This window comes from Pleurodeles waltl, chromosome 8, assembly GCF_031143425.1.
Source record: "Pleurodeles waltl isolate 20211129_DDA chromosome 8, aPleWal1.hap1.20221129, whole genome shotgun sequence".
NCBI lineage: Eukaryota > Metazoa > Chordata > Amphibia > Caudata > Salamandridae > Pleurodeles > Pleurodeles waltl.
In genome coordinates, this window is record NC_090447.1 from 1,458,193,282 (window position 1) to 1,458,216,389 (window position 23,108).

The following is a 23,108-nucleotide window of genomic DNA, read 5'->3' on the forward strand; positions in this document are numbered from 1 at the left end:
GGCAGAAAGGCATACAGGAGTTCCATGCTCCACTGTAGCCTGAATGAATCTCCTAGAAAGAGCATTCTTGGGAACTCTAACACACCAGCCTCCCCTTGATGGACAGCAGGAAGGCCTTCATCAACAGGTGACTGGTCTGCAGCACCAAGAGACTGCTATGGAGCTGGATGACTGTCAGAAAAGTCTGATTTCCATCTCTCACAGATGACATCCTCAATCTAGCAGTGAAGCATTCACCACCACAGTCAGCCTTTGGTGAGGAAGAAGAGGGGTTTGCCGTCTGTCAGGTTGCAATCGAGCAACCACCACTGCAGATCGTGTGCAGTTTCCTCTGAAATTCGGATGACATCCATCAGGTTTCCTTAGTCCTGGTCCACTGAGACTTCAGTCCCCACTGCAGAGGCAACAAATACCACAGGGCAAACTGGGAAGCAGGATTCATAAGGACAACAGGCCAAGAAGCATCCAAGCTGCTCTTACAGGACTGAGGTTGAAACTTTGGGATTTTAGCTTGAATGTCCTGGACTTGCTGTGGCAGAGAAAAGACCCTGAACAGCACCATGTCCAAGACAGCTTCTATAAAAGGAGTACTTTCAAAGAAGGCAGGTCCAACCTTAGCTCATTGATCGAGAGCTCAAACAAAGACAGAAGCTTCACTGTCATCTGACTATGGTCAGCAGGCCTTCAACAGCCAGCCATCGAGGTAGGCAAAACTAGTTTCTGCAACCTTCAAAGATATGTGGCAACCACCTCCATCACTTTTATGAACCCCCAAAGGCCTCTGGCATGTTCGAGGGACTCAGACAGTGCCAAGGACAGATCTGCTGGCAGTAACCTGACTGGAAGACCCTGCAGTTCTTTTGGGCCCGAAGGAGCACCAGAGGGAGCCGGAAGAGTGCCAAAAATACTTAACACAGCCTCCCTAAATGACTCCACCTGCTACAGCATCCCTGATGACCTTGGGAACTCAGAGTACATCAGAATCAAATGTAGCTTTGACTCCTCAATTGGAAATCAGGAGCAAGATCGAGTTGCACCTTGCTGTGCTCGCCAGATTGGTCTCAAGGATGAGATTCGTCTTAGAGAGGGAGTGGGACTTGTGTGGTCTTTCTTGATGTACAACTTTCCTTCATGCTTTCTGATCACATTCAGATGCATAAGGGCACATTCCTTACACAACTTGGAATTGTATCCCAAGCCCAAACACTAGAGACACACTTCATGTGGGTCTGTCACGGCCATCTTTTTGCAATATCGTTCCATTGCGTGCTGAAATTCATCTTGAAAAATTCACCAAAGCAATGATGAATGGGAGCAGAGCTCCATATCTGTGGAGCAAATATTTGGAACAGGTTGGTTTTCAAGATGAATTAGACTAATGGTAATCAAGCTATGGGAAGAATGGGAATGAGGGTTTATGAATTCAGGATGCATACTCAGGTAAGCAATTTCTACTAACAGAAGTGTTTGAGACACCAAATATGGCCTGATAAGTACACAGTATTTATTGAACAAATCGTGCATCAAAGGCCAGGAGTCTCATCTGGTACAAATCTTAGTTCAGTGCTTGTTTTAAATCTGTTTGTGAACAGCAAGGATTTCTCCATTAATGGCAGACAGAAGCTATCTGAAATAGAGATATGTAAAACAACCTTATGTTTTGCCTCAATTCCTCTGTGTATTTTGCCAATCAGTTCAAAGTTTGTGATTGCATATCAAAAGGGAGTGAGTTTGTTCGAAACTTTGTCAGTTTCTGGGTTTAGCCTGTCTTTGTTTTTGATTAGCAATGCAGACTATACAATGGTTGTGAATGTCCTTCATATGAACTATGGAACATCTAGTGGTAATATTTTAGTTGTTGTGAAGAACTTGCATTTACTGGATTAGTTGTAGCTAAGAGCCACAAAGCTGTACTAGGGTCAGCAAATCGTGGGAGCAGCAGAAACTAGAACCAGAGGATCAGAGGCAGAGAATGTAGTTAAAACGTTGTAGCTTCTTTCTGGAAGTAGAAGGGCAACTGATTTTTTTAAGAGAGAGAGGGAGGTCATTCCAAAACTTAACGGCCAAGTAGGGAAAAACAGCTTTTCCCAAGTTGGGATTTGTTAATACAGGGCACAACAAGCTGCATGATCAGTCACGTCCCTAAGGAATGAACTTCTGCTCAGGTAGATAGCATCAATGTAGTTAACGTCTTTCTAAACTAAACACAAAGCCTTAAAAATAGCACAGTCTTTACTAGGCAGCCAGAGTAAGGTCGGCAAACCCTGAAACTGAGGCTGGTAAACCTAAAATGAATCTGATGTAGGAGTTCTGGAAGACTTAAGGGTGATGAATAAAAGGATCAGGCAGGCCTAAATTGATGGTGTTATCAAACTCGAGCTTCAAGGTGATAAGTGCATGAAAGACAATTTTCCACACATCCAGTGGAAGAACCAATATGATCTTACGTAAGGAGGGTGCAGCAAACTTTGGAGAGCTGACTGAAGTCTTTGGCAAAGGTGCGTTAATTAACTATAATGATGCCAAGGTCAATATTTCTAGAGGGAAGCTCGGAGCAGTTGGCCACGAGACAAGTCAGGTGTACTATGCCCAAATAACTGTATTTCTGTTATGTACCTATTTAATTTAAGACAATTACTCCATCTGCTGGAAACCTCCCTGATGCGGTACAAAAACAGGACATAATCTGGTTGGTATTGTCTGGGCTAGAGATAAGAATTTGGGAATCATCAAATGGGATAGATTACTGAAAAGAAAGGAACAAATGAGCTGGGCCAAAGGAGAGTGATAGAGATTAAAAAGGGTAGGGCTCAGAGAAGAGCCTTGCAGAACCTTATAAGGTGCTGGGGAAAAATGACTTGAAAGGGGGAATCTGATGGATTAAATCTTCTGGAAACGATATGAGATGATCTATTTGAAGACCGAATTGCAGATGTCTATATCACTTAGGGCATGATGTAGATATTGGCAGAACTGTTAGTCCGTCACAACGGCGACAGATATCCCATCTGCAGAAATCTAAATCCCATAGGATATAATCGGATGTAGAATTTGGCGGACAAGATGTCCGTCATCGTTGTGACGGAGCCACTCATCTGCCAATATCTAAATCAGGCCCTTAGGGCCCTATTAAGAGTTTGGCGGATGGGAACACCCGTCCGCCAAATTTCAGACAGGGTGGTCACCGCCATGCTGGCAACCTACCCGCTGGCCCCATTAAGACTTTCCCACTGTGCTGACCAGTGGAAACCAAGGTTCATGCCTGTCAGCCCAGCGGGAAAGTAGCGGCAGCACTGTCGCCGGCTCATAATTGATCCAGCGGCAATGCTCCTGAATGCAGGGGGTACCAGCACCCTCGAAATGTGCACTGTCTGTAAACAGTGCAGACAGTGCGCATTCCAAGGGTGCTGGCAGGGGGACCCCTGCACTGCCTAGTACTGCCCTGAAAAAGTTTTCTGAGAACAAGGTTGTAATCAGCAGGGCGGCGCTGAGTTCAGCACCACCCTGGCTGATTGCAACCTACACTCGCCGTCAACCCGTCGGGATCGAAAATCCTGGCAGAGGCGGCGGAAGGTTGGTGGGTCTGCCCGTCAACCTCGTAATGTAGCAGTCGGACCACCGCAAACGGGGCGATCCGACCACGGCATTGGCGGTTCAGAGGACCGCAGTGACGTAATTGGGCCCTTTTTAGGAGAATGAAATTGGAGGCAGCAGCAGCAGAGTTACCTTGATCAAACACAGTTCTTTATACAAAATGCAATCACATGAAATGTGTCTGGACACTTTATTTGTAAAATAAAACATTTCCCCTATTCATGGTACACAACATTCGCAGGGCATTATGTTAATATTCCACATTTGAAATCAGTATGGAGTTCTTCTGACAGAACCCACAGGCAGCATGTTTCTAAACAACACAGCATAGTGTGGTACAGTTTGTGTTAGTTTTCATTCATGTTTCCTTTATTCTAGTCATCTCCCATAATTAAAATCACTGATTTGTTTCTTTTCTGAAAACCTGGATCTAGACATAGGACACCTCTCCCACATACCCAAGTAGACACTATTTAACTCCATTGATAATACCTTGTCCTGTCCTATCCTTTGCTCCGTACCCATTTTCAGTTACATGGCTTTAGTTAAGCATACACTCACCTGTGTGGACGAACATGTGCTTCACATAATTCTGTTTGGCGGTGAAAGTCTTGTTGCAGAGAGTGCACTCGTAAGGCTTCTTCTCCCCCTGTCCACCTGCTCCTGTATGTCCCACCGTTGACACCAGGGCCTGTGGGGTGGGCAGCTGTGCAGTAAATGTGGACAGACTGGCCTGGGGCACCGTCACAAATTGAGTTTGTGTGCCAGTTAAAGGCTGGGGCAAGGTGAAGAGGAAAGGCTTGGGGCCACTGCCAGCAGCTTGTGTGGTAAATAGGGCAGGCAGGTAGGTGCTTCCCGCAGTGCCAATGACCTGGGTGTTGCTGGTCAGTGTCAAAGGCATCCTTAAGTTGCTTGTCAGGGTCTCTGTCTGGCGCAAATAGAGCTGGGTAGTTGGCAATGTGTGGGCAACAGACTGGCTGACAGAAGACTGCAACACTGCCTTTTCGGTGCTGTCACTAATACTGAGTACTGTGCTATCCAAATCAGCATCATTGCTTCTCTCTGGTGAGGATGAGCTGGTTTCTAGGTGCTTCTCAACGTGGCTCTCAGAGATATCATCTTTTAGATCGTTCTGTTCTGTTTGGGAGGCATCCTGTTGCCCCTCACGGCTAATGTTGACCATGTACTGTTGCTCTAGGGAATCAGGTTCTGTGCTAATGGACGAACTGACACCAGAGTCAAAACTTTCTCCTTTAGGTTCGCTTTCAGTCCCCTCTGCTTGGTCAGTGTCTTCAGGGCATTCTTCAGACTCATTGCGTTCCAGGCCTTGTGGTCTCTGCTGCCCGTAGTAGTCATAATCATCCTCTAACTCCTGCTTGATTTGAATGTTTCCAACAAGGGTTTGAATGCGGACTGGCCTTGGTTGCTTGCGGCAGTGCGTGGTCTCAGGGGTGACAGAAAGGTACCGCCCCATTTGCCGGGAGTGTTCATGAATTCGGGTAATCCAACTTGGGTCTTGTAGGTGATGCTGTCGGGGAAGGCTCAGGGCTGTTTCATGATGGCTGACAAGGGCTCCACTGTAAAAGGAACGCTCCCCACTGCCATTCTGCATAGAACAGGCATAAAGGGCAGAGTAGATTCTGTCCACACTGTGCTGCTGATGACTCTGCAGGTATCCTGACTCAGTGTCACTGCTCTGCCCTGACGTTCCTGACTCTGGAGTTCCCCTAGAAGTTTCCTGGCCAGAGTCCTGCATACCAGGATAGACCCCACCAACATTCTGTGAGACAATACGAGTGCACTCATCAATCACTGTCTTTATCTGCAGGATGCTGGCCGCTGTCAATATCTGCAGGGCCTCAGACTGTGAGACCCTCAGCACCCCACTGTACATGAAGTCGATGAGCTTTTGCACAGACTGAACTGACACCACTGAGGGGATCTCAATGTCGCTGTAGCCTAGCAGCAGCTTGTCTTGAAAGAAAGGGCTTCCAGCGGCCAGCACGCAGCGGTGGGCACGCAGCATGCTTCCGTGGATGCGGACCGTCACGTCACAGAAGTGGCCACGGTTGCGCTGCTCGTTGAGGGTCTCGAGCACAGAATTGCTGAAGTTGTGGAGATTGATGCTGTGAATGCGCTCTGTCATCCCCTTGCAAATAATGCTCCCTGAAACATAAAAAAGGCAAGATCAAGTAATATTTGCTATTATTTTACAGTAATAACTGGAATAAAATCATATGGTATTATCCACAATGTCCTAATGAATTATGACCAATAACATGCTGATCTGGCTCTTTAAATAACATGCAGTACAGCTTCAATTTATTTTTAGCATTTTGGTACAAGGTCATTGTAGAGATTATAGCACTTTCTACATTTTTATATGAATGCAAAGCATACTACAAAGCCTTGACTTACACAATGCATTAGTGTGCAATCGAATCTTCAGAACATCTATGGCTTTCCCAAAAGGTTAATAAATATGGGTGTAAACAACATCCAATAATGTGAGGAACTGTAACCCCTGTTAATTCTCACGTCGGAAAGGAGGGTTGAGTGAGGGAGCTAGTCAGAAACTGAATTTTGAAGTACTTTAGTAGTGCTACAATAATACTAGTAAAGTACTACAAAATGCTATTCACAAATTTACAAGTGTAAATCTCCACCTTCACCTCCTATCTTTTCTATAGAGAGATCCTGACATATGTAAGTTCCCTACTTGGTAGTAAATGTGGGAGAGAACAGGGAATGGTTGTAAAAAAAAAAAGGGAATACTTACTACTAAATAGGAACAGTTTACGGAAGAGTGAGGAGGGATTTAAAAATGGTTATAGAGGGGTTTAAAGAGGGACATGCAATGACCCACAACAGAGTAATACAATTGCTGTACACCAATTGCACTTCTAATATTTCTATGGCCCAAAAAGGACCCAAAACAGTAGTGAATTACTCCAGATCATAGCTGGATTACGTCTGGCAATACACATGACCAACCAGTAGTATTGTGGCACCTTCCAATATAAAAAAATAGAGATGGGGAATAAAAAAATCCCAATGGAAATAATGTTACTTCAAATTATTTTTAAAATATTAAAAAATATGTATACACATATTTTAATAAGTATATAAAAATTAAACAATATATATAATTTAATTTTAACATCTTAACTGTTTTTACCCTTATAAATTCACATATTACATTTTATTAAAATATAATTAAACTACTTTTAATTATCTCTATGCATCACGTTTAATATTACTTAATGTATAATAGAAATGTAATGTTTTTTTACCTTTAGGTGGTAACTTATTTTTTTATTTTAAACTTCACTAAATATTTTTAGTTAATGAAATATTTTTTAAATAATTACATATTTAATTTATTTAGACATTAAGTTAATTGTACTGTAGCATTTGAAGTGTCTCCTACATTTAAAATAAAAATATAAAATTAATTTCCATTATTATTTAACCTAAAAATATTCTGCTACTTTTTATTAAGTTAAATAAACTCTTTTCCTTTTTCCTCTACTTCAGCAGAGGGAGACTCCCCAGTTGATGTGAAGATCTCCCTATGGAAAAGTACAGAGGAAATTTGTAAAACTTTACTAATAAATATACAACAAATTAGAAAACATTTCTTCATATTAAATATTATTGTAAATTAAGTTTATACTTATTTTCAATGCTGAACCAATGGGAAATATGCTACAGCACTATTAACCTAATTTTAAATTAAAGGGCCGATTACGAGTATGGTGGTCTGACAGTCCGAACTCCAATACGATAGAGGTCAGGCATTCGTCAAGCCGTCAGCCTCACCACCGTCGTATTACGATTTTTTCATCAGCTGACCAGTGAAGACATCGTGTTATGATGCTCCCGCCGGTCAGCCCGGTGGAAGCAGTGCGGCAGCATTGGCCTCCACTCCCTCACGGAGCTGAGGCCAATGCCATAGCAGACGGTGCGCATTCCAAGGGTTCTGCCGGGGGGGGTTCATGTCGAGGGCAGTGCAGGGGACCCCCAACTCTGCCTTTCCGCCAGCATTTTCATGGTGGGGACCCTGCCATGAAAAGGCTGGTGTAAAGGAAAGTTGTGATCAGCACGGTGGAGTCTAACTCGGCACTGCCATGGATGACCATGACTTTGACTGCCACCAACCCGTCGGAATCCCTGATCCTGGTGGAGATGGCGGTCTCCTGGCGGTCCGACCGCCACAGCGAGTTTGGCGGTTTGAGGACTGCCAAACTCGTAATGAGGCCCTTGATATTTGATTAAAATTATTTTTCTGAATTTTAAATTAAAAAATAATTCCAAATTAAAGTAAAACAAATATTTTTATTATGCATACATAATTATGAAAACTGATAAATAGAATGAATTCAAAGTGGTTTCATTGTACTTTAATAAAAATGAATGTTACAATAATTTATACATTCAAAAAAAGATTAAATATGTTAGAATGAAATAATAAATATGCTGTTTATATATTTATACATATATATATATATATATATATATATATATATATATATATATGTTTTTAAATTAAATTATATTTATTTATATTTTTAACCATTTAACACATTTTTATTTCATTTAACATTTTTCCTTTGGTTTTATTTAACGTTCCTGTCTCCATTATTTTCTATGGGAGAGTGCTGCAGTTTCAGTAGTTGGCCATGTGTGGTCCTGGACTTACTACTGTTTATTTTTGGCAGTAGCAACTTGCACTTATAAATGTGGCTTCCACTTCCTTTTTCAGGGGGTCGGGATGTGCAAATCTACACTTGTGATTACCTTTACAGTCGGATTTTATAAATAGCTAAAAGTAGTAAAGTTACTCAAAAGTACAAGAGTAAATTAGTCTCACTGTAAATTACATTTGTGAATAGCCCATTGGATCTTTACAAAGTCACATATAAAGTTATATATCAATTCAACATGCAACATGATTGAATAAACCAAAGTGAAGAAAAGTCACATTTGATACGACAGAATCCTACAAACCCAGCTAATACAGCAGATTAATTGTTTATATGTGAAATGAAGAAAAATCACATTTGGTAGGACAAAATCCTGCAAACCCAGCTAATGGAGATGATTGATTGGTGTAGCTGTAAAAGTATTTGTATCAGGAACTAAACGTTGGTGTACAGTTTTAAAATTTCTGAAGGTACACATTTAAAAAATCAAGTTTGGGAAACAAAGGGCCATATACGAACACATTTTCTCATAGGCACAGAATGGGTAAAACCCTTTGATACATCTGGCCCCAAATGTGCGCTTTACCTCAGAAGCCATGTCACTAGTTCTTTGTGAAAAACAGGCTTGAAAGATCTTCTAATGTTTTAGTTTTAAAATAGTTGCACTCTGGCGTTATCAGTGATAAACTATTACTCGTACTGTAAAGGGGACTCAGAGCATTAGTTACAAGACGCTCAATTTGCAGCCTGCTCGTAAAGAGTGCTTCTGCTGCTGTTTACTATGCTGCAGTCCATACTGTAGTAAATACTGGATGTCGAGTCTCTTTTTAGCAAAGTGATAGTTGATCTTAAAAGAAAAGCTTTCTGTAGCATTACAATCTTTCGAGATGCTAATTATTCTTCACAAACACAAACTCTAAACTACACTACATTTCGTAAGGGAACCGCATAAACACAAAACCGAAAGCAATCGCATACCAGCTAAGCAGTGACTGAAAGTAGAAGCAAAAGGAAAATTATTACTTGCGACGTCAAAAGATAAAAGGCCGGGATAGAGCAATGAAGGTATAAACTAGTATACCAAGAGGCATTCTGTCAAAATATTTTTTTTCCACAAAGACTTTACGTTTTTCATCAATAAGATATTTTTAATACAGATGGGAAAAGATGCATTTGTGCCCCTTGTTTCAATTTTTTTTGGTTTTTAAAAACATTTTTGAAATGTTTAGAATTCTGGTGTCTAATAGCACTGCAGAACCATCAAGATACAAGATCACACCATGGACATAAGGGTCTTGTATTTGCACATAATGAACCTGAAGCGTTATTGGTCGTTCTGCGATAAGGCCAGAAACTTTTTTCCCAAGACTCTATGCCCCACATTTATACTTTTTTAGCGCCGCATTCGCGGCATTTTTTTACACAAAACTGGCGCAAACTCACAAACTATAGCCCCGTATTTATACTTTTTTTGTGCCGCATTTGCGCCATTTTTTTACACAAAAGTGGCGCAAACGTACAAAATATAATTGTATTTTGTAAGTTTGAGCCGCTTTTGCGTTAAAAAATGGCGCAAATGCAGAGCAAAAAAAGTATAAATACGTGCCATAATTTTATTTAGTAAGTTTGCGCTACTTTTGTGTCAAAAAATGACGCAAACGTGGTGCTAAAAAAGTATAAATATGGGCGTATATCTTTAGTGTCCAGAGATAAACCTTCAAAACTGCAACATGTGCTGAAGAGAAATTCTCCTTAGTTTAAGTAGAGGCTCAATCGGCATAACAGATATAACACTGTCAAAGCACTTGTGAAGTCAGTATTTTGAATGAACCTTTGAAGAGACAGTCGTCCAGATTTGGAAAGATCCCGACTCCCTGATGCATTAGGTGAGCTGTCCATGTGTCAAACACTTGCTAAACACACAGGGAGCCAACTTTAGACTTGCGGGGACTGTTCTGAATTGGTAGTGGTTACGATCTACTATGAAACAATGGTACTCCTGGTGACAAAGGTATACTGAAATATGAAAAAATACTTTGTTGAGGTGAGGCCAGGACAGCTTCTCTAGCAATGAACTGAAGAATGTTGGGAAGAGTGACCATTCTGAAACAATGCCCCTTAGTATATTTATTGGGAGCCCTGAGGTCTAGGGTAAGCAGACCAGTGCTTAATTTGTAAATAAAGAGGTGTCGGTGCTCAAAGGCCTTCTCTTAAACACGAGGCTGCTGTAATTAAATCTGCCAGCACTGAATACTGAGGCAGCGTAATCCTGAAGCCATCTCGGGCCTCTTCAATCCATTTACGGCCACCCCTTGCCCCTTTAGCTCATCCTGCATCTTTCTACTTTCTCCCTATATGACGCTTTTTAGTTTTCTCTTCCTCTGTCTTTCCCATGTGTGTCTTTTGCTCTCAGCAAATGCTTGAGGAACAAGAATAAGCCCCGGCCCTCACAAATAAGTGCTGGTGCTCAGCACCGGAAACAACAAGCACAAATTAAGCACTGAAGCAGACACTCCCGGTAATGTTTCTTGAAGAGGGAGAATCTTGAACGGAAGCCTTGGTGTTGTGTGTGCCTTCAGTATGTTACGCAAGTTTACTTAATTAATTTCAGGGTTTCCACTTGCAAGATGGCTCACTTGCTTGGAAGGTCTCCAAGGGCCCTTCAAAATTAATTATATGGAATGCCCATACCGTATGATACACAATGAGAGGAAGGCAGTATAGGAAGTCCTGTCATATGGGTCCGGTCCTGACTTCTGCGCCAAGGGGCCTTTTGTCCTTGCACTGGGGTTATTAAGGTAGACAAGCACTGCTTTTTATACTAGCTGTAGGGCTGGCCTTGCTGCTTGTAATGGCAAAAATTGCCTAAGGATGACTGATATCCACCCTTTTATTCACATCTCTGGCATCTGAAAGGGTAATGCTGAACACACTGGAAGGTGCCAAGAGAGATTTCGCTGTGTATTTGTCAGTTTGTGATGCCTGCAGGGTTTTGTCCACGTGCTGGTCGACGATAAACTGAAAACCAAATGTCATGACCATGGATGACACTCACAAAGGTGCTATGCAGCCAATCCCATCTGTATAAGCGACCCCCCCATAGCCATCTGACAGAAGCTGGTGCCTTAAGCACCAATCAGAGCCGAACGTGTAACTTCTTCCTTCGTTACAATGGATTTGATTTATTGGCTTGTCACTGACAGTCCTCTAACAGCTTGTCGAAAAATTGAGGAGACATGTCTTATCACTGCCACCTGTTCTACCATGATAAAATAGCAGTGGTGTTAGCAACTGGACAGAAATTGCAATGAAGCTGTTGATTTGTTTAATCACAAGGTCAAGCCCTGATCTCTCACGATTCATGACATATATGGAGAAGAGGGGTTGAAAATCTGCTATGACTGGTAGTAGAAGTGAACGAGTCAGTTCTAATCTGGTTGAAGAGGCTATCATGAGGCCTAATACTTCTTATCCAGGCAGGTTACTGATGTGGAATCAGAAGCTAAGTTTTCATATATGTTAGGCCTTCCTTACAAAGGTGTTCTAAGTTGGCTAGATCTGCTTGACTTCCTGGATTTGTTTAACAGAAAGCAAAACTTCTCAACAACAACCACTAAAAGATTAAACTTCATTCAGCTGATAAGAACATGAAACATAACACTACCATGGGGAGGAAACTCTCACAGTCATGTTTTACTGCATGATCATTAGAACCCATGTAGGCTTTCCATGCTAGGCCTGGTCTCCAGGAGGGTTTCTCTGATTATCATCATCATCACAGGCATAACTTTCATCATCAGAGCCAGTGTTGTCGCTGTCTCTGGTGGACAACACTTGCCTGGAGGGACCAGAGCAAACCGCTGAAGTCAGGCAACCATAGGAACTGGAGCACGTGTTAAAGGAGCCAGTGTTGCAAAGGCCTAACTAAAGCTTGTGTTGATAGAGCTAGTTGTAGGGGTGGTGGTTTTAGGAGGCGTAAAATGCTGTGATAGCACTGAGGAAGCTGGCTGCAAGGGGGAATGCCAAAGGCACACAGTATGGAGGTGATGTATAAGATCAAGTTGAGAATCCTGTATCATGCGCTTCATCATGTGCTTCAGAGAATCCAAAAGTCATGAGGAATATCCACTGCGGAAACTGGTGGAAAAAAAAAGTCCTTTCATGAAAAGGGAGCATCGCCCACAGTGGTAAACCTCGCCAGCCTCTGAATCATCAAGCACAAAATGAATGAGAAAATCCTGGGATTCTTCTATTCCCTGAGACAAAGTAAAATAGGACTGGGATAGACACAAAAATGGTCATCAAATAAATATGCGGAAGTAGTAGTCACTGGCAAAACCACTGGCATGGCAGCTACAGACAGAGAGTCCCTCAATGACTAAGGACTCAATGATGTATGTTGTGTGTGCTTCATAGCCGTCACCTATGGGGCATTGATGAGGCCACCATAGGAGCAAAAGCTTTTAAGGCTTCAAATGGCACAGAAGGAAGAGTACACAGTGAGGGTTTTTAGCTTCCTTGAAAGTTTGCCACCATTTAGAAGAGGTCAAAAGATTCTCCAAGGAAGAGACTCTGACTGTGCCTTTGAGCTGACCAATCCCAGCTTCCATTATTTAGCCTTGAGGAAGAGATCGGAGGGGCACTTTCAACAGATTGCTTACTTGAAGAAGCCATTTTTAGACTGAAGAGCAGACCGATTTTTGTTTCTGAAAGATTTGGTATTAAAAGTCTTGCAAAAGGGGAAGTGTGGCTATGATGCAGAAGAAAGAATGAGCGCAGCACAGCTCTCGGCAAATGAAGATTCTTCCCAGCAGTTTTGCGCAGTCTCCTCAGGGGTGATTGGTGTTCCCCAGTGGCAGAATGTAAGGAGCTCTTTCTGGTCAAGAAGCTGGAGATTGCCACAGGGAGACTTTCAATTATTCTGAAGCTGTTGTGTGTCCCAGGACATGATCGGCACAGGCTGCAAACAAAGATGGAGGTCGGACAAGTGAGCGAAGCAGTGGAGTTGGGTCACTAGCCCACATTTTCACAGCAGACCAACCTGCTAGCATTGTCAGCCGTGAAGGCCCCCAAGGGCCCACAGTACCTGTTCTCTGAAAGAAGGCACAGATCAAGAAGGCTGGCACGGAATCCAGGAACAGGAGGCCTCCAGTTAGCCTGCTTTGAGCTACCTCTTCTCCCACCTTCCCTCCTTTTCCCCAACACCAGGCAGTTATGACGCCATAGTGGTGCCAAGGCACTAAGGCATGGAGCGAGCACCTTGTGGTTTATGGTGGTGTTGATGGTTTGTGATGAGGGGCTTAAGGACGCTCAACTCAACAAACTAGACAGATATGCTTTTTGGAGTGGTGAGGGAGAAAACAAGAATGTAGAAAAATGCTACGTAGCAAGTTGAAAGTCAGAAGAGTACTTCTTTCAGAGACCTGCCACTGGTGATCAGAGAAACAAAATCCACCCAGAATGATAAAGTTGGTGGTTTTTAATATAGGTGGATGTCCGTAAAATAGCGGCTAGAGCTTACATAGCAGAGAACACAATTAACAAACATACTTAATCCATCTAAATACTGCAAACTGAGGTGCCCTAACTCAAAGAGATCACTCATTGCATCCATGCCAGGGCAGAGGACGCAGAGAGGCGATCCCAACGCAACAACGTAAGGATGGTGGGATATCCTAAAAAAGCAGAGAGTGCAGCAGTACAATGCTTCATTGAGTACTTTGTGAATGCTAAAGTCTACCCAGATGGCTTATCGCATCACTTTGTAATAGAACAGGCCCACTGTGTGACAAGGGTGCCGGATGAGACCAGGCCCCATCATAGCCCGTACCTTGAATTTCAGGAATCAGGATGCAATCTTCTGAGCCGTTCCTCTAAATAGGCCACTCTGGTTTGAGTACCATACTTTTATGGCCTTTCCAGACTACCCACAGAAAGTCAATGTTTGTCTGATGTCATTTGGCAAGGTGTAAATGGAACTGCGAAAACGCAACATGCAGTACATGATGCTGTTTCCTGTCTCCTAAAAATTCTAGCTAAAGGAAAATTGTGGTTCTTTGTCTCACCTGACAAGGCATGGGAGTGGTTGGTGGGATGGTGCCTCATTGAAAAGAGAAAACAAGGTAGTCCACAGCCTCTGTCAGAAAGAATGGATTAAGAGGACAACCGTTATGGTAATGGTGACAACAAAGAGCAACACAGGAATAGACTCTTAAAAGGGACCACCCTATGCTTGAGGAGATTTCTGTGGAGGCTACACATTCAGCACTGCTTAATAGATGCATTGAATTTTGCACAATCAGAGGCCAGAACTATACCATCAAGACGCACGTCACAGATTCTGTCGCAGGGACTGGACAAAGGGACTTTGAATCAGGGATATAAACAGGCTTGATGCTAAAATGGGGAGGGTGACAGGTGTCTCAGGAATTGAGGAGGTGAGGAGTTCTGACCTTGCGGCCTGAGGAAGTAAGGTGCAGGAGTTTAATTGGGACGGATGAAGTTCTAAACAACAAATGATACAAGGGAGGGTGGGTGCAGGGTATGAAGTGGGGCATCACATAACACATGTCAATAGCGAGCGTGTAGGGTCTCACATCCTCTCTTGGAACATCAATAGTTTAGGAAATCAACTCAAAGGTGGGTAGTATTGCAATTCCTATGTATACGTAACCCAGATTTTATCCTGTTACAGGAGACCCACTTGGTGGGAAATCATTGTGGCCTCCTTGGTAGACGGTCATACAAGATCCAGCCTTACTCTGGCTTCACCTCAGGTCTCACTGGAGTCAGAATACTGGTGTGTAAATCACTCCTACTAAAAGTTGTGGAGACATGGGTTGACCCGGGGGATGCTATGCAGAGGTAATGGGAGAATGGAATGAGGTGAAGCTTTCGTCAGCTGCCTAGTATTTTGCTCCTAGTAAGCAGGTAAGGATGTTGGGTAAGATGGGATATTGGTTAGCAAAAGCACCTCACTCATGGACCATCCTGGGAGACGACCTCTATCTGACATTGAATGGGGAGATGGATAGGGTCATCATGGGCACACAAGCAGGGCAGGAAGAAAGACAAATACAGCCCTTCACCTCTGCCTTGGGCTTAATAGATATCTAGAGAAATGAACATCCTCATGGGAGTCAGTTATCATATGTGTCTGGTTCCAGGGGCTCCATGACAAGGCTGGATTACCTCTTGGTACCATCGGCACAAGGGAGCTGATTTTAAGACAAACACTGAGCCAGGGGAAATTTAGATAATTTCCCCATCTGAACAGAGCTTTACTGACATGCTACCCTACTGCAGGCGGGATAGAGACTTGACCAACAGAAGCTTACTGGCTAGAATTGACAGAAAGTCCTGATTAATAACACATAATTACACTTCAGAAACAACAATGACTCGGTTTCATCCAGGGTATTAATATGGAAAACATATAAAACTGTTATGAGGCAGCATTTGATCTTGCATGTAATGGGAAAAAACAGGGAAAGGATCAGGGTGGTGGATGAGCTGGAGGGTAGGTTGAACAAATGGGTTGCAGAAAGTATTGCAAAAACTCAATCCTGATCTGCTTCACCAAATAGACCAAGATAGGGAAGAATATAAGAGTCTAGTGGGGGAACGGCCAAAGCCCACTACGCAGCAAACAGGCATAAAATCTCTGAAGTAGTGAACAAGAGGGTAAACTGCTTGCCTGGCTGGCAAGATGAAAGGAGAGTCAGACATGGGATCCAAACAGTGGAGACCAAATAAGGGATACTAGTAGATAAGGCGGACGAGACAGCCCGTAGGTTTGCAAAGCACTTGGCCACGTTGAGACTCAAACCAGAACTGTTTCACCAAATAGACCTAGCCAGAGAAACATATAAGAGACTAGTGGAGAGAACGGCCAAAGGCCAGTACAGAGCAAAACAGGCATAAAATCAATGAAGTATGGAACAAGAGGGTAAATTGCCTGCCTGGCTGACAAGATGAGAGGAGGGTCAGAAGTGGATCGAAAGAGGGGAGCCTGAATAAAGGCTACTGGTAGATAAGGCGGGTGAGACAGCCCAGATCGTTGTGGAGAACTAGGCCAAGTTGTACTAATCTAAGGTGCAAGACTTTGAGGAAAACCTTTGGAGGAATTGACCACCACAGCTTTAGATCAAGAGGACAGGGACTTGCTTGACTATGTCCTTAGGGAGGAGAAACGTGGAACTTATGGAGGCAATCCAACAACTCAACATGAGGGTGGTGCCAAAGTGGACTAATTACGGCTATGTTATATGAGGCTTGAGATGAGGGATGTCGTCCGCAGGACCCCAGAACAGCAGCAATAGTACTTTTACATGCAAGGATCAACCAGTGAAGTAGTGTACTTCATTTGAATTCATCACTCTGCTCATCATAGAAGTGAAAATACTAGCAAAAGTCCCAGCAACCGCCTTCTGCAAGTGACCAAAAAACTGAAAGCACCCGATCAGTCAAGCTTCATGCCACTATGAGCCACACAGCAGAACCTCAGAAGGCTATTTGGTTGCCTAACATGATGACACATGATGTCCCAACCCACGGTCTTACTGCCACTAGATGCAAAATGGGTGTTTTACTCCATGGAGTGACTTTATTTGTTTCTAATTTTACAGAAAATGGGGATTGGAGTAGTGTTTCTGTCTTGGGTATGCTTACTATACACCAAACCAGGGGTAGGGTCTGATTTCACTCTGGGAAAGGGAGCTAGGAAGGGTTGCCCTCAACCTCTTCTCATCTGTCTTGGTGCTAGAACCTCTGGTGGGATGGTAAGAGCGGACGTCCAAATTTGGTGTCAAATTTGGGACCTAGACCCGCAGGACATGATGATGTTATATGAAGATGATATGCTGCTGTATTTGGGGGACTCCCTGCTTAATGCCGAGCATGCTAGAGATTTTGGATGTATTGGAACAAATACAGGAATATATATTAAGTGGCATAAATATGTATGGTTCCAGATCACCCTCTGGTAACCACCAGCGAAGCAGGACTTCCCCCTGATATGTATGTATGTATGTATGTATGTATTGAGTATTTAGTAAAGCGCATTTCGACCACAGGTATCAAAGCGCTATGAAGGGAGAAAAAACAGAATTCTGCGATTGCTCTTAATAAGGACTGAAATAACCAGGTTTTAAGCCGTTTGTGAAAGAACTGAAGAAAGGGGATATTCCTAATTTTCAAGGGGAGAGAGTTCCATAGCTTAATGGCAGCTGTAGAAAAAGCTTGGTCTCCCCATTTCACTTTCTTAGTCCTAGAAGCGTAAGCTAACTTCAGGTCAGCTGATTGGAGGGTCCGCCAAGATATGTACCACTTGATAGATGGAAGAGGCGAGTAAGGACCCTGTAAGTAGAGGGACTTGTGAGCCAGACACAATGTTTTAAAAGTAATGTGCTTCCTAATCGGTAGCCAATGGAGTTTACGAAAACTATCTTTGGCAGATGCAAACCTGTCTAAACCCAGAACCAGGCACGCGCTTTGATTCTGAATACGTTGTAGCTTATTTAGTGAGGTTTGATTGATGTTAAGCTAAAGAGCATTACAGTAGTCCAGTCTTGACCCAATCAAGGCTAGCACTACTGTTGTTCTCAGGCCCTGGGGTATAAAACAGAGGATTTTCTTAAGCATCTTAATGATCCAGATGCATGAATTGGTGATTGTATTGGCCTGGGTGTCAAAAGTTAAGGCAGAGTCAGAAACAACTCCAAGATTTTTGACTGTGGCTAAGTGGACCGGTAGTGTCCCACTTGACTCCGGCCACCAGTTTGACTCCCAGACATATGAGTTGGCCCCAAAGATAATGACCTCAGTCTTGTCTCCATTCATCTTAAGCCAGTTACGATCCATCCAGTTCTTTACTTCTAACATGCAAGCCTGAAATTGTTTAGCTATGTCCTGCGTCTTGTCTCAAAAGGAGACAAAAATGTGTGTGTCATCGGCATAGGAGGACAACTGAAACCCAAAGGAGCGCACCAGTTCTGCTAAAGGTGCAACATACAAATTAAACAAAGTTGGGCTAAGAGAGGATCCCTGAGGGACTCCACGAGGGAGCTGAAAAGGATCCGAATTATGGTCACCACATTTAACTGACAGAGATCGGTTCTGGAAAAAAGATGTAAGTAAATTTAAGGCTGGTCCTCTCAATCCGACCTTGTAAAGACGGTCAGTTAATCTACGAGGCGAGATGGTATCAAAGGCTGCAAATAGATCCAGTGGGATTAAAATTGCACCCCCTCCTGCAGCCACCTGTTTTCTGATTGAGTCGGTAGTTGCCAACCGGGCGGTTTCCGTACTATGATGTTTCCGGAACCCATGTTGGGAATTATCTAGACATCCATGAGTTGTCAAGTAAGAAGTGAGCTCTTGATTTAAGAGTTTCTCTAAGATTTTAGCTAGGGTAGCTAAAAGAGAGATTGGACACAAGTTCTTCTGGTCTTCCGAGTCCCCCCGGGTTTTTTTTTTATGGGGGTCAATTATTGTTTCTTTCCATTCCGGAGGATAAACACCCCATTAAAGCAATGCAGCATACAATTTTTCCAGAGGCCCTAGAACTGAGTCGCAAATCCGCTGTAACACCCTAGGGGGACAAGGGTCGGCCGGGGACCCTGAATGAGTCCTAGATAAAAGGACCTTAATTTGTTCCGAAGGTAGCGGAGCAAAATTCTCTAGGCTGGGGCGCTCATGCTGCTCTGGGTAGAGACCGGAGTCCTGGTCTGTCGTCAGAAATTGGGAGTCCTGAAATCCGGAGTGGATTTTGATGATCTTGTCCCTAAATAAGCTAGCTAACCTATCACAAAGAGATTGTGAGTTATCTAGTCCTTGAGGTACTGAGGGAGTAGACAGAATCTTAACTGTTTTAAACAGTTCATGGGGGGAATTTGTGGCCTTTAGAATTTTCTGCGAAAAATAAACGGTCTTAGCCTGTCTAATGGCTGTTTTATATTGGTTTCTAATATTCCTTAGTTTCATAATTTCTAATAGGCTAGGGTAGAGTTTGCATTTCCTTTCCTTTCTTCTGCAATCCCTTTGGAAAGTCTTCAGTTCAGAGGAGAACCAAGGGGCAGACATTCTTGTCCTTAATAATGCCAAAGAGGAATTTGTCTATTTGGGGGTTTATATGATTCTACATCTGATGGAATTCCAAAGGCAGAATTTAGGAAGGACCCTGGAGGAACACAAGACAGAGTAGCTTCTCAATTTCAATGATGTTTAGGGCAGCCCTCTACAAAATGGTGACAATGCCTGGTTGGGTATTAGCTACAGAAAACTGTATGAGGTTACAACTGGTGCCACACACAGCTGATGCCATGCAATGGATGCGGCTCTGGACCCCCACAATAGCACTGACCACCCTTACAAGAAGACAGTATGAGGAAACATTTCTCTTCCAAATTTACAGTTGTATTATTGGGCTGATTGACATGAGGGGCAGTGGGTTCCGGATGGATACATATGCAATTATACAGCAAGCCTAACACACTAAGGCCCATATTTAGCCTTTTTGATGCAAACTTGTGCCAGCACAGGTTTGCGTCAAAAAGTTTAACACCGACTACCGCCATTCCAGCGCGCCAGCCGGGTGTCATATTTAAGGAATGACGGTAGCCGGCACTGCGGCCTGGTTAGCGTCAAAATAAATGACTCTAGCCAGGCAGCAGAGGCGTAGGGAAGACTGGGGCCGTGCGTCAAAGAATGGTGCAAGTCAGGTTAGAGTAAAAAAAAATGACTCTAACCTGACTAGCGTCATTTTTTGACACACAACCCCCATTGAAATGACTCCTGTCTTAGCAAAGACAGGAGTCATGCCCCCTGCCCAATGGCCATGCCCAGGGGACTTCTGTCCCCTGAGCATGGCCACTGGGAACAGTGGCATGTAGGGGGGCCCAAGTTAGGTCCCCCCAATGCCACCTAAAAAAAAACAGAAATTACTTACCTCTACTTACCGTAGATGGGTCCCCCCATCCATGGGTGTCCTCCAGGGGTGGGCGAGGGTTGCAGGGGGTGTCCCTGGGGGCAGGGAAGGACACCTGTGGACTGCTTCCATGGTCAGAGACCATGGAAATGAGCCCACAGGTCCCTTAACACCTGCCCTGACCCAGGCGTTAAAAACCGGCGCAAATCCAGCTGGGGCAGGAGGATAAATAAGGCGCACATGCCTTAGAGTCATTTTTTGCACAGGAACGCCTACTTTGCATGTCATTAGCGCAAGGTAGGTTTTCACGTCCAAAAAATGGCTCAAACTCCATAACTTTGGCGCTGGACGGGTCTAACGCCAAAGTATAAATATGGAGTTAAGTTTGCACCGAATTTGCATAAAGGAAAATGACCCAAATCCAGCGCAAACAGAGTATAAATATGCCCCTCAGACCACTATCCCCAACAGAAATTGTGATCAACATCGGGAGGAGAGCGAAACAGAGACTGGGAAGGGTGGGGAATGAAACAAGAGAATCCTCCCGAAGGGTATTTGGTGTGTTGGAGGAGCTCAAGAACCTTGAGGGATGGAAGCAATGGGACGTGCTGGGGATTTGTAAATTTAAACTGGGAGCTGTCTAGGATGCTCAGGGAATCCTCTCATTTGTGGAATTGCAGAATCAATTTGAGCTGGTGGATAGCCAACAATTCAGGCACATACATATGAAACGCCCTTTCAAAACACTGCAAGGAACGTAGGTTCTAGAACACCAGTTAAAAACGCTGGATGAGCTAAAAGTTAAGTGGGAGCAAGGTCTAGGGATTCTGGAAGAGTGATTTTTATAGTCATGTGGACAGCACGGAGAAGTGGTCATCAGGACGGGATTCTGCCTTGTGCAGCTGCCATATTTTACTAGTACAATGCTTTTTTCCATAGATAGACAAGATAATGACAAATTTATGACGGGCTGTAGCCAATCAGGGACGTGGCTATATAAAATTTGGGGTTCCCCAAAGATTCAATCCTTCTCAGTGCAAGTAAGTTGGACAACTAGAGAGGACTTGGACCTTATCCAGTGGTATTCCTGGGGATGAAAGGGGATCACACAACAGCAAAAACACATTACTGTTTTGCAATGTGGCAATGATTTCAGCCAAGCGAGACATTATTAGGCTGTTAAGCAGTCCTAAAGTCCGGAAGACTGGGCTGATGATATGGACTGGTGGAAAAGGCAGCATATGCAGCTTGAGGTTCTCCACGTAAGTTTGAAATGATATGGGGAAAATGGAGAGAATACAGAGAAATGGACTGAAACTCCTAGAGACACAAAGAGAAGATATCTATTTATTAATAGGACACGAGGGACATTGTGATGGACTGACCCAGGGTGTGGGGGGCGCCTAGTGTTACAGAATGTGGACTAAAGTAATATGTACCACTCCTGCACCATACACAACCTGTGAGTGTAAAAAGTCCTGCAAGCCTACCCCAGATCAGCATCTATATTGGCAGAGTCCTTCCTGTGCCAGGCTACTAGTGCACAATAACCAGGATGCGCACAATAGTAGTCTCACACATGCAGCCCGTGCCCCTAACCCTAGCTGTTCTGCAATAGCCTAACCTTAAAAGGTAGACACTGGTGGCAAACACGCTCAGTCGAATTAGGATGAAACTACTGTGACTGATACTCAGGTATAGAGGCTCTCCCACATTAAAGGTCCAAGAACCAGGTGATCAAAAAGTGAAAAAATCTGGGTGAAGTAAATAGGCTGAAACGATTTGGCTACATATCTAAAATTGAAGGCTTCCCCAGGATCTTGTTTTAAAATTATGGAGCCCTCCTCGGATTCAGCCTGCTACCTTGCCCCACTGAATGACTTTGACTTCCAGAACAAAAGGATAAGTGCCAGCGTGAAACCTCTGGCTGCGTCGAACCTGGTGAGTGTAACTGACCCGCATCCTATCACTGTTGGTCTGAAATCACACCAACGTCCTGGTCTATCACAACCACTGACTACCATTGGCCCTTAGTGCTTTTCTGCACTATTTTACTTACAAATTTAAAAATTCAAATCTCTAGTTCCACTTATTGGATTTTTTGTCAATTTTGTGTCAAGTTAAACCTGTCTGCTCTGTGACATACACAATATAGTGACCTTATTTCTTGAGGCGAACTGCCATCCACCTCAAGTAATAATTCATTCTCTCACACTGGTGTTCAGCAGTGGGATCTAGAATTTCAATTTAGCAGTGCCACTCAGCTATTGAGTTGGAAACTGAAAATCCCTACACTGAACTGGAAGCAAACAGTTTTAATTGCAATCTGGTCTTTGACTCTGTCTTTTTAATTTTTTACTAAAAGTTTTGCACCTTTAAAAGTCTAATGAAACGTGGAGTTGGATCTGGTGCCCTGGCTATCCTCACAGTACTGGAGATGAAGATCCTATGCAAGGAAAATAAGCTTAATTATTTTCTGTATACTTTAGTGAAATCCAGAAAGGCAGACTTCACAAAAGGCTCTAAAGGACTGGGAAGAGATCCGGCAAGCATAGATGCCCTGAGGATGACAAAATTGAGGAAACCCTAGAGGATGTAGGGAACAGGGACAACCTGTCCCATAATGAATTTTCTGGTGTACCATCCAAGGTTGGGAGTGACACACGCTTTGCAGCATAAGTCCTTCTGAACTGGCTATTCACCAGATGGAGCTCAGTGAAAAGCAATTACCATGGCAGCTGAGGGACAAACTGGCAGCAATATCACTGTCCTTTGAAGAGAAGGCGGCCAGCCTAGGAATTCTGCAGTCCAAGGAAAATGGGAGCAGCAAAAGTGAGGTATCTTTGAGGGTGTCTGGGATTTGGGGGTAAGGAGGGCTTTGT

General features: G+C 43.5%; 1 protein-coding gene across 6 annotated transcripts in view; it reads right to left on the bottom strand.

The window, feature by feature from the left end:
* Window positions 1-23,108, bottom strand: part of ZBTB20 (zinc finger and BTB domain containing 20) — a 4,633,203-nt gene that overhangs the window by 25,327 nt on the left and 4,584,768 nt on the right. For all 6 annotated transcript variants that reach the window (XM_069202644.1, XM_069202647.1, XM_069202646.1 and 3 more), the window contains one exon: window positions 4,156-5,760. In XM_069202644.1, the coding sequence (XP_069058745.1) occupies window positions 4,156-5,740 (1,585 nt within the window). In that variant the 5' untranslated portion in view covers window positions 5,741-5,760. The remainder of the gene's footprint in view (window positions 1-4,155; window positions 5,761-23,108) is intronic.